Source organism: Typopeltis vanoorti, chromosome 3 (genome assembly GCF_054136105.1).
Source record: "Typopeltis vanoorti isolate ZY-2024b chromosome 3, IOZ_Tvanoo_1.0, whole genome shotgun sequence".
Taxonomy (NCBI): Eukaryota; Metazoa; Arthropoda; class Arachnida; order Uropygi; family Thelyphonidae; genus Typopeltis; species Typopeltis vanoorti.
The window spans coordinates 116,872,257-116,885,222 of NC_143551.1; the positions used below are offsets into that span (position 1 = coordinate 116,872,257).

Here is a 12,966-nt window from a genome sequence, read left to right on the forward strand (position 1 = left end):
CAATGAAAGAGCCTCCCCAAAAATACTACATTTGGCATGAAGAGAACAATTAGGCTGATTAATTACCCATCTTTTACTACTGTGTTTCAGACATATTCGGTCTCTGCTGATTACATTTTTCAGCAAATGTTTCCATTGTCACTGTTCATTCATCAGAACAGGTAATATTAATTCACCATTCACCTGTAAATCTATTAAAATATGTGCAGTGACTACTTTAAATGCTTTTTTAAACTTATTTAAAGAATTTACTGAACAAATATTCCTTCATATTTCTTTATTGCTGTTTTTGGATCAGTTCCTAAAATCTGCAGGTCTTCAAATTCAGTGTTAACAAGTTTCTTTTTTCTTCCCATTTATGGTATACTAATATAATAGACTACCATTAAAAACTTTAATGCTGTCAAAATGCAGTACTGCCTCTTGGAAAGAGTTCCAGAATAAACCACAGATGAGCATAATTAAGGAAAGCTGCATTTGAAGCTTGCAAGATTACAGACCAGAATGACTTTTCTCAAATGCTACTGTGAATTTTATTCCAAATTTTGCCAGAATCAAAGAAATCAGTAAATCTTCAGGTGCACGCAGAGGATTTATTTACAGGCAAGTGAAGACATACTTTTAAACCAGCTCTGATGTGCTAAATGTGATGTAGCCAAACTAGTAGTTTAGATAATGTGATCTAAAGAACATTAAATCCAGAATTATATAATATCCAACATCTCTCTAAAGAAGCTGGCAAAGAAAGTTCTCCACAACTCCAAATAAAATTTGACATTAGAAGCAAACATCATGAATTTTCCATTCCACAACCTACTGACAAATGGGTAATCAACCTCTCACATTTCACTTACCCAAGAGAAAGTGATGTTTTAGTCAAAGGATATAATTTTTTCATCACTCAAAAAATTGCATATGCAGATTTCATGCTGCAAATTGAAAATCACTTACATGATCTTCTATCTGGATCAGCTAACCAATTACAGTTTGAAGTGGCTCGTATTTTATATAATGCAAACTAAATATTCCTATATATGAAATAAAAGCCTTACACTTTCTAAAAGAACAACTGCAATATTACAATTTCTAAGGCAGATAAAGGGAAATTGCATTGTTATTATGTATTCATCGGAATATAATCATAAGATGAACATGCTACTCTTAGATCGGTCTAATAATAATAATAATCGTATGATGATACACGGCCGTGAGTCCCCCTTTTACGGGGAAGTACGGCACCATCTCACTCCCTCCAAATTTTATCCGGGCTCTGGAACCGGCATAGCTGACGAATCAGAACTATGGTTGGGTCAGTATTTCTGACTGTAATCCGTGTGTGTTCACTGGACCGGTTTGCCTGCTTGTGGGATGAAAAACCCTGCTGTCCACACCCAAGACCGGCTAACATGGCTATAGCTGAGGAAGATCCTTAAGCTCCTCGCGTCATTGATGGGAATTGAACCTAGGACACTCCTTCCCCAGGCATATGGTTGCGAAGTGCATAGCCACTAGGCTAACCACGCAGACAGATCGGTCTATGTACAAACCTATTACTAGTTAAATTAGTTACATCATCCTACACATTTGTAGGATGATGGCACAGTCAAAAAGTTAAAGATTTTTTCATGTCAGAACACTATATATATGAGAGGGAGGAGTGTCTGGAAAGTTCTGATAAAATCTAAAACAAAAATGATGTTAAAGCAACTGATATAACCACAAGAAAGAACATACTAGTAGCAGAGTTATGAAGGTAACTTATATTCTTATATCCTTGTATGTTCTTTCTTGTGGTTATATCAGTTGCTTAAATATCATTTTTGTTCTAGGTGTTTATCAGAGCTTTCCAGAACCCCCCCCCCCCCATAAGGTCTGCCTAAAATTACTATTACTATTATTACTATTATTACGGGCAACTCCAGGGAGTCATTAGACTCATCGAGGGAGGCCCCAAATCATATTCATCACAACTATCTGACATTCATACAGTATCTATCATACCTCGCCTTAAACTCATTCACTGTCACAGCATCCACTACAGACTCAGGGAGCGCATTCCACTCATTCACTACTCTAAAAGTAAAGAACCCAGCTCTAACACCTTTACTAACCACACTTTTGCCCAGTTTCCATGGATGTCCCCTAGTCCCATAGCCAAATTGATAATATGGGCATTACAGTGGTTGACTGTATTGGCAGTCCTACATATAAATTACCAAAAGTTTTATCTTGCCTGCTCTCCAGTGAAATGGAAAAATCTCTGCCCTGCATAACGAATACATCACTGCTAAAGTGAAAGATTTCTATCTTTGCTGCTCTGATATCATGACGAGCTTCAATTTCTCTCTTTCCAATTAGAATTCCATTAGAAATACCTATTCAAAGCTCTCTAAGGACTTTCAGCTGACATTCTTAAATTATTTGATTTTGCTATACATTCCAGATATGTTTCCCTGGCAAAAGAATCTATACAAGCAAGTGGAGGACTGTTTTTCTCCTGTTGTCACCATTTCTATCAAATTACTTCATGGAACACTTGGAGGAACGTCTCTTCACTTAATCCTTTCTTGGATTCACTGATAAAGAGAGAAGGAGATGACATTCTCAGCTTTTCAGTTTATAAGACGCCCACATTCACTGAAGATACATTCTTCAGCACTCTATGTGCCACCATTCACAAAAACTTGGCATTGTCAAGTCTCTTGCTCACAGGGTATGTCATCTATTCCTCTGAGGACACTCTCAGACAAGAATTACAATCTATAAAAGACAGTTTGAATGGATAGTTTCCATCCAAATTACAGTGCATCTTGGACAATTATTGTCCTACTAACACCCCATTATCAAATACCAAGAGGATCTTCATTACATTATATAAAATGTCATCTCCGAACATACCTCAAAAGTATTAAAAAAAAAAAAAAATAAAAACAGCTTTGAATTCCAGATGACCTTCAAACCACTAAACAAAATTTCTTCAATCCTACCTTCCACAAAAGACAAACTTCTGCACTAGGTTCACCAAGGAGTGTACCAGATTCCTTGTTCCTACAATCTCTCCTATTTCGACCAGACTGGTCATATTTCAGACATCTGTTGATCAGGACATGTAGAATACACCTGTTTCCTCCAAACTGCACTTGTGGAACATGGTGTTTCTAGTGGCCACAGGATCCTATGGGACAACACAAAAATTCTTCACACGAGTTCTTTCAAATTTGAGAGGCTCTTCAAAGAACATTACGAAGTTCTTTGGAATCAACTCAATCATAATCAGAATGACGGACAAAAAACTAAATTTTGGGAAATAGTGACTATGAACTCTCACCAATAATCCCACATTCTAATATGTATCTGAAATGCATACACCAGGACTCCAGAAATACAACTTAAATCTACTAGACACAAAAAAATTTTACTTGCCTAAGGCATTAGTTTACTTTATATAAATATTGCTATAGGCAATGTTTTAAAAAATTAGATGTGAGGATGACAAAATTAAGTGATATATTCTTTAATTTTCATTATACATTACATGTACTTATACAGAAATATGCTTTCCTTTCATGTGGGTTTAAAATGTATACCACAATAAAGCTCATTGCAACTCTCTTTGTGTCTTTAATTGTTAATAATGAAGGATGAATTTATATAAATTCTCCATAATCAATATAAATAGGAAAGACAAATAACCAAAATTTTCAGAAAAAAAAGTAGATAGCACTCTATGTGCAGCCAGACTCACTTTTCATGATGCACTCAGCCACATGATCCAGTCTTTGCAAGACAAATCAAAAGATTTGTCTTGTATTTTTTAAATAACAATATTAAAAAGGATTTTCGTTTGTAAAATTTTCAAGAATTTAATGATGCTAAGCTAATTCATATTGTGAGCTGTGAAAACAAGCTTAGGGCAATACTGTATTATAATTGTACAAATACTTAAGGTGTTGGAAGAATAAGATGTGTAGATGTACTACAGTATTTAATTAGATGGGGCTAATTTTAATTTTTGTGTTTATAATTACTGGTTTATTTTGCAGATTAATTATTATTATTATTCTAATTATTATTAGGTAACACCTCCAGGGTGTCCAAAGACTCATCGAGGGGAGGGCACCTACTCTACAACTCTGTCTCCACCACTCAATCCATCAACTACAATGAACTGCAACTACCATCATCATCTACACCAATGACATCTACAGCCCATCATCACCACTAGTATTTTCACAGACAATCACAAACATCCATGTCCACGGCAGGATTCAAACCCGCAGCCTTTTGGCTAGAGAGTAGATACGCTGACCATCCGGCCAATCAGGCCAGCAATTAAGTTAAGAATAATAAATTTAATAATCAAATTATACCATTTGCATGAAGATTTTGCATCTAGAGTACATGTACAATTAATAGATTATTCATATAAAGTGGATATAAAAAGTGCATGTAAAAAAGAGTGAATAATTAATGGCCACAACAGAAGATTAGTCAAAAAAAAAAAAAAAAAAAAAAAAAAAAAATCCTATCTCAACCTCCAAAACAAACAGAAGAACAAATAAACCAAGAATATAAAGGAGCAATGATTCTCTCATATATACAATTAATCACAGATAAAATAGCAATATTGCTTCACCCCAAAATTCTAAAGGTTGCTTTCTTCCCAATCAACAAAATCTCCAGTCATCTTAAACCTCCTAAACCACCACATCTGCCACTTAAAAAAACCAGGTGTCTACAAGATCAGTTGCGGGTTATACTACACAAGGAAAAACTGGCAGATCTAGGGAGATATGTTGATCAGAACAAATCAAAGACACGGAGAATGAAAGAAAGCACAAATCAGGGCTAGCAGCATATACAACACGTTTAGTAGAATGGCAACAACTGAAATGCTCCACATTGATTACCACTTTTACTCAAGAGCATTAAATCAGCTGAAATGATGAAGTATTCTCTACAGTGTAACAAAAAATAAGGAACGATTTTACATAAAATCTGGTACTCCTTAATCAATCGTGACACACTTGTATCTACTAGCAGCATAACAGCAGATGCATGCATTCCATTGTTTAAAAGTTTTCAAATCTTCTTCACTAGAAATGTTAACTGTTATTACTTTGCTTGTAGTTTTTTAATTTATTCATGCTATTTACTGATGAAGTGAAACAAATTTTTTTCACAAAACTAGTTGAATTAAAACAATTTCTTTTTGACTTCTTTGTGAGTGGTTTAATACCAAAAAATAGTGATTTTAATAAGTGAATAATTAAATCAGTCTATGAATACATACATACAGGTAAGTGTGTGTGTGTGTGTATGTGCACACATTATGTATATATATATATATATATAATAAATTTTTTAACTTGGGGATACTGTATATTAGGATAACCAAGTAATTTTATAAACTTGGTTATTTTAACTCCTAATCCCAAGTATGCAAACAATTAAGTTTGTGCCTGAAACAAAGTTCAAGTCTAAAGATGTTACAACACCAGGGCAACTCACTGTAAAGGTGGGTAAAGCTCTACTCACTATTCTTAGTATTTTCCCATAATGTAAAGCACATCTCACTAGAAAATGTATACTGCAATGCATTATGGGTGGGGTCACTACCCAGACCAGTTTCAACCTTTTTTGAGGTCTCCTCAGTGAGTAGCTAGACCCTAAATACCAAGGTTTTAGTAATATTAGGAGTTAAAATAACCAAGTTTATAAAATTACTTGGTTATCCTAATATACAATATCCCCAAATTAAAAAATTTATTACATCTATATCTCCTCCAGATATTTTTATTAAAAATAAAAACACCTCGTTGCAACTTCTATAGGTAAAGGTGATAAGGCTCCGTATTACTAAAACGTTGGTATTTAGGGTCTAGCTACTCACTGAGGAGACATCAAAAAAGGTTGAAACCGGTCTGGGTAGTGACCCCACCCATAATGCATTGCAGTATACATCTTCTAGTGAGATGTGCTTTACATTATGGGAAAATACTAAGAATAGTGATCAGAGCTTTACCCACCTTTACAATGAGTTGCCCTGGTGTTGTAACATCTTTAGACTTGAACTTTGTTTTAGGTGCAAACTTAATTGTTTGCATACTTGGGATTAGGAGTTAAAATAACCAAGTTTATAAAATTACTTGGTTATCCTAATATATATATAACTTTTTTTCTTTAAAAAAAATTTTTGAGATGCATTCAAAAATGCCTTTTATATAAGGATTGGAAATTCTCTTACTGATGGAGTAAAGTGTATCCAGCATTACAACATGAGGAACATTTTATTCAGCCAGATGGACAAAAACAAACATGATAAAAAAAATTAATAATAATAAAAAAAAACCAAGTTTATAAAATTACTTGGTATCCTTAATACATACGTGTATATATATATATATATAAAGTGCATATACACATAATCATTACATTAACAGGGAGAGTTCACAATCACCATTTCTCAAAATTTTGATGATTTTAGACCAAATTTGAAATTCTTTCAAATTTGAAAGAACTTTTGCAAAGAAATTTTGTGTTGTCTCAAAGGATCCTTTGTCTTACAAATTCCAAGTTCTGTAACAGAAGATTTCTCAGCTTGAAAAAAATGAATGTTATGTTATCTATTATGTTTGGATTGTCTCCAGTATGACCTGTTTGGCTAAAGCAGATTACAGGAACAAGGAATCTGGCACATTTCCAGATGAGCCACGAGAGGAAGTTTATCTTTAGTGGAAGATAGACAAAATCTGTTTATTGGCTTGAAAGTTGTCTGGAAGTCCATTTTTTTTTCCTTTCAAAAAAAATTTATGAGATGTATTCAAAAATGCCTTTTATATAAGGAATGGAAATTCTCTTACTGATGGAGTGAAGTGTATCCAGCATGACAACATGAGGAACATTTTATTCAGCCAGATGGACAAAAACAAACATGATAAAAGAAACAATTCAAGACCAAGAGAATGTGAACCTACTCATGTGATCCAGAATACACCAATCCTTAATAAGTTTGATATGTCTGTCTGCAAAAATATTGTCAGATTTGGATGCTATTCATTCTCAGCAAACTAGTCAAGTATGTGCAAATGGATATTGGCTTTAGAATGTCCTGCTCTTAGTCTGACTTGTTATAACAAAATCACGAATGTGAATTGTTAATTAAACTCTGTATTAACATGTCTAACAAAGACAAGTCTGGGTACAGTGAGTCACATGATATTTGACCATTAAAATGGTCAAATATTATGTTTTGATTGTTTCATGTTACCAGTTATCTCAAAATGTGTCATTATGTATGATGTCTTATTTATAGTTTTACAGATTACCTAACATTGATCCCTTCCACATCACACACCACCACATTCTAACATATAATTATTCCAAATAATCAACTTCACTAGAACAAGAGTGTAAGAATGAATGTCATGAAACTCAGTGTATTCATGTTATCCAAAATTTCCAGAAATGAACAATCATTCATTAGCAAGGACAAAAATTTTTTAATGACAGATAAAAAAGTAAAATAATTTTTTACAATGTATATGTGTGCACCAAATATGCACACAGAATTATAATTATTGTCATAACAATACCGTATCACATATTTGATATCTAACCCCAGAATCAGTGTTATAAGATATGATCTGTAGATCAAGTACAGGATATAAATGGTTGGCATCAGAAAATATTGATGGATCTGTCTTTTGATTTAGTGGAATACTATTTGGGCTAATTTTTTGCAGGAATTCATGCAAAGTAGGCAAATACACATCAGCTTCCTTCAAAAGGCACTCAGGACGTATTCCTTTAAAAAAACTGACCTGAAACGAAATTAGTTATTGTTCATGGATTACAAACAATGAACTATTCATGGATCATAAATAGTTATGTCAATGCTGATGGCTAACTGAATGATAAATTTAGTACTCATTATTACCACCTCGCCCTTAGCTCACCCATGGTAATGAACATGCTACGAGCTTGATCCACCTTTGCTGCGAGTTGCCTGGTGTTGTACTACCTTACCTCAGTCCTGAAGATATTTTCGAGCGCAAACTTTGTTTGCTCACACTTGGATAAAGGATTAAACTAAATTTATTATATTCTAACCAAGTGAAAAATAAACTTTCAACATCTTTCTCTAAATCCAGAGTAATTTAATAATAAGGTGGCACACCTTTTGGCAACTCCGATAGGTAAGGATGACCTCTCCTATTGCTTCTGCCTTAGTATCTCCACTCTGGGCCTGGCTCCCACTGACGAGACCTCAATTAAGGTCTAAACCGGTATGGGTAGTGCCCCCTACCCCCCGTTAATGCATTGCAGTATCATGTCTGTAAGGAGATGTGCTGTGCATTATGGGAGATACTGAGACAAGGAGCTGAGAGCTTGATCCACCTTTTGCTGCGAGTTGCCTGGTGTTGTACTACCTTACCTCAGTCCTGAAGATATTTTCAGGCACAAACTTTGTTTGCTCACACTTGGATAAAGGATTAAACTAAATTTATTAAGGTGTATATAATCCTTTGTCAGTGACACCACCATAAAATAAAGAATAAAATATCTTTAAAAGGCAATATTGCGAGTAAAAATTAATGTAAGGGTTTTACTTTTTCAAACTATAAGCAAGTGGTTAAACTTAACACACTGACAAGTGTCACTACTAAAATATCAAAATTGTAATATCAATTTAAAAATATTCACATGGACAAATAACAAAAAATAATGTTTTTAAAAATAATTAAAAACAAGTGACATACAGTAGTTATAACTAGCTGACCTAAACACCAAGTAGTAGCTAATCATGATTAGCTAGGGATTGATGAATGATTGAAGAAAATGATCGTTTATATGGAAAGTGAAGAAAAAATACAAAGCAAATTGATACATAATAAAAGTAGATATATTCATATCAAATACAAAACTATTAAGAATGAAATGTTTCCAGCATTAAAACTATACTGAAAATACATATTAATATACTGTAAATGCCAGATGTGTCTGTTGGAAAATAACACTGTCGACTAGTCTTAATATTAGTTCACTGAATCTACTATTTTAAATTATTTACATTGTTTTTATTATTAGTCAGCAAAGTTGTCAAGTGTGGTAGACTGAATAAGCATACAGACACATGGGTAGTAGTTGGCTGGTACATAAATGGTCATCTAATGAGCCACAAGCTAACGAACACAAATTTTCTCTCCCAGCCAAGCCAACCATACTTTCCAGTGTGGTAGCCTGTTTTCATAAACAGGGCTTTGGTGACCTTGGCAAGTACTGCCAATCACAAATTCATACTTTCCTAATTAGAGGAAATACTTACTAGACCCTTACATGATAGATGACTTCAATACTTTATGAAACTGGGAGCCTGAAGTGGCTGTTGGCATGTTAGCTTACAGAGTAATGTCTTTCTGTTCCTCCCACCCCCCCATCTCCACTTCTCATGAGTATTGCAGGTGGCAGCCAGCAGTAAAATAGTTCTACATGCCAGTTGCTAGAATGGTTTGCAGGATTGAGCCCAATGGTAATGCATCAGAAAGCTTCCTGATCAGCCAGCAAATGATTAAAATATAAATGGATAAGAAATCTCATTCTTATTTTAATTCTATATCCAAGATGGGAAATGCATTTCATTGCCTTGTGTGAAACCACTGTCCTGTTTATTGAAGGCCGAAGTGTCTTGAAAAAGTTCCATGTTTGGTCTCTAGAGCAGGATTTCTAGACTATGTAATAAAAAAAAAAAAAAAAAAAAAAACTTAATCAAGATCGAAAGTAGTCGAGGTAATGCTCCTTACCATAATAGACAGTAATATAAACATCCAAAAGAAAGTGTGCTTTGCATAATGGGATACTGAGGCAACCTGATGAGAAATCAATGCCTCTATATACATGTAGCCTATCATAAAGATACTTCACATGCAAACTATGTTTGCTTATGCTTGGGTATAAGATTAAAAGAAGAATATAATTTTCTTTCTGTCTATTATAATTTTTTTATGTTAGACACACACACAAGAAGTTGACTGATCAATCTACAGTACGTTAGTACTGTGTACAGCCTTTGAACAATCTCCCTTCTTATGTGGGAAACACGCAGATGTGGAGGCCATTCCAGAGTGCAGGAGGAGGAGGAGAAACTTGTTCTATGAATTAGAGGTTGGACTGACAGGATTTTGGGTGACAGCAGTTGCAAGAATTTCAATGAATTTGTGAGGGAGAGAAGGGGGTTATTGATGCTAGTTCTGATGAACATTTTCCAATGGAAATATTTATAGAAGATGCATGCTGTAGATGCTAAACACCTATGTTAAAGCAGTTGGAGTGAGCTGGTCAGAGATTGGCTGCTCTCTTCTGTACTGCGTCACGTATTTTAAGGGAACTCTTGGGGCATTGTTCCAAATTCCAAATGTGTGAGCAGTATTCAATGGATAAGCAGCTCTATGATTTGTACATGGTTAACAGCTTAATGTCAGGGTGATACCAAGGAGAAAAATTTAACCTTTCCTAGAGATTGGGGGTTATCAAAGGTAGGGCTGGAAGAATATGGTTTTATTTTATTTTATTGAGAAATGAGACAAAACTGTGTTCTCCAGGTGCTGAAATTGACAATCTGAGCCCCACTGAAGAATGGTTTGGAGATCAGAATTTAGGGTCTTCAGCATTAGATGCATAGTTAAAAGACAGGGAACTGTTAAGTCTTGACCTGTAAGTTGTGTGGTGCAAGGTTTGTTGAATGAGAAAGAGGAATGTAGCATACAGGGATGAATATTCAGGGTGTGCTAGGTGTACGGTGTTCATTCACCAAATAACACTATCAATGATATTATATTTTTGCATTTATTCTGTTAAAGACTCCTCTAATTGTTTCCAGACTTCGTGTGTTTTCTAAAAGTAAACACAATATATTAATGTTTCACGAAGAGGACACTCTTTTCGATGCGTAAACATTGCATCACATTCGCATTAATAGCCTGGTTTGAATTCAAAATACATACACTTTTGAGTCCTTTGAAAAGATGTACAGATGGTGTGGGGTCAAATTCTTAGCGTTCTAGTAATTTTAAACTGCTCAGAAGGCAAGGCAGAGGGTGAGCTCTCAGACAATAGCACCTAGAGACGTGACTGGTTATTATGTCAACCAATCCAATTGAACATTGTCATTTGTCAAGAGTTGCTGTTTTTGTTTTCCGAATTTCATCTGTTTTGTGTGCATAACATGTAAACTGATGTGATAGGTGAGTTTTTATATATAATATAGACAAGTTTTTAATATATAATTTTCAATAAATTTATAACTTTTTTGTCCATATTCACAATGGGAAACAGTATCGTAGCTGAAGGAGGTAAGCCTCGTCCTCCTCTTCCAAATTTTACACCTTTGAGATTCAAATATACCAACCAAATATAGAATTCTCCTTCATTATTGTTTTCTAATATGCAGCGTCTTCAAACAAACAAATTGTTCTTCACTCTGTGCAGATTTGGTTACAATTAATTGCATTAGACCAATTCAGATGAGCACAGATGTGCTATACACTCTTAAAACTTTCATACATCAATAAAAATGCAATCATACAGTCAAACTGATGTGAATTTTGCAGCGCAGGTTGCAGAAGCCACGACAGCACGCCCAACCAAAATGGGCATGCGACGCCATTGGTAGTGTGTTATCATCAGTAAAACTGTGTAGTGTGGTGTGGTGATCAACTGGAGCAGATCATTGATATATATATATAGAAGAGTGGATGAGAGGCCAGAACTTTGTGGGAATTCAGCATTAGATGCATAGTTAAAAGACAGGGAACTGTTCATCATCACATGGAATGTGTGTCTAGTGAAAAAAACTGGCAACCCAGTTGCAGAAGTCACAGGACAGACTAAATGATGGGGCTTACTTAATAGACCTTTGCGACCGACACTGGGTCAAAAAAAAAAGCCTTGGAGTATCAAGTGCAACCCACTTGGGAATTGCCAAACTTTTCCATAGTACTTTTGCACAGGTGGATGACACAGGTGAGCAGATTCCCTGCTAACTGGCTTTGGCAGAATCCACACGAGCAGTTCTTCATTGGTTGAGTATCTTTGAGGTAGTGGAGGAGTTGGGTGTCGATGATGCTTTTCATTATTTTGGAGGGCACTAAGGTGAAAGAGACTGAGTGGTAATGTGATGATAAGGATTTATCACCCTTCTTAGGAATGGATGGATAACCAAGCAAAAATACTTTTTACAACTTTCTACAGTATCGAGTGGGATGAAGCTCATCTTCTCCATAGAAGTAAGTTTAAATATAAACTCCTTTTCAAAGAAAGTTGCAAAGCCCTTTTACATCAGCCAAATCTGAATCAAAGCAATTCTCTCTCTCTCGCTCCCAAAAGTGTGGGAGATTCTTTTTTTATGTAACCATCAAAAACAAAAATAGTTTTTAATAATATTATTTATTAATATTAATTTCTAGCACATGGCAACAGTTTTTAATTGGTAAGCCACTGACTGCTGTATATGTACCTTGTATTCCCATTTCTTTGATTTGCTTCTTTCTATGCACTGATGATGTACTGTTATTTTCAGTATGAAATATCTGTACTTTTATTTCATTAAAGTTACCGTATTTGCCAGCGTATCAGACGCGCCCCCTTTTTTGTACACATTTTTTAGGAAAAAAACTTTATCACTGAATATTATAATGAATTTACAGTATTTCAAATATAAAGTAATAAGTAGGTCTACTTTCAACAAATACCTAATCTAACCAGGAAAGAGTACCCACCTTTTAACTGTCAAAACCCAGAAATTCATCTCCAAAGTTAAATGAAGAGACACTGTCTCAGTTTTCACAGCATCCCATGAAGCTTTGACCTGCTCACAAACTTGCGAAATGTTAGGCCTCTTCCTTCTTCCTGATGGCGTAACCTCAAAATCTGAAGACTGCATCCAGCTGTTCCACTTCTCTTTCATAA

General features: G+C 34.9%; 1 protein-coding gene across 2 annotated transcripts in view; it reads right to left on the reverse strand.

Annotated features, from left to right (window-relative positions):
* Positions 1-7,482: 7,482 nt before the first annotated feature.
* The window catches only part of LOC150108495 (protection of telomeres protein 1-like), a 492,786-nt gene continuing 487,302 nt past the window's right edge, over positions 7,483-12,966 (reverse strand). The window contains exon 19 of one of the 2 annotated variants that reach the window (XM_090415908.1): positions 7,483-7,823. In XM_090415908.1, the coding sequence (XP_090272034.1) occupies positions 7,584-7,823 (240 nt within the window). In that variant the 3' untranslated portion in view covers positions 7,483-7,583. The remainder of the gene's footprint in view (positions 7,824-12,966) is intronic. The other variant, XM_090415909.1, reaches the window with a different exon arrangement.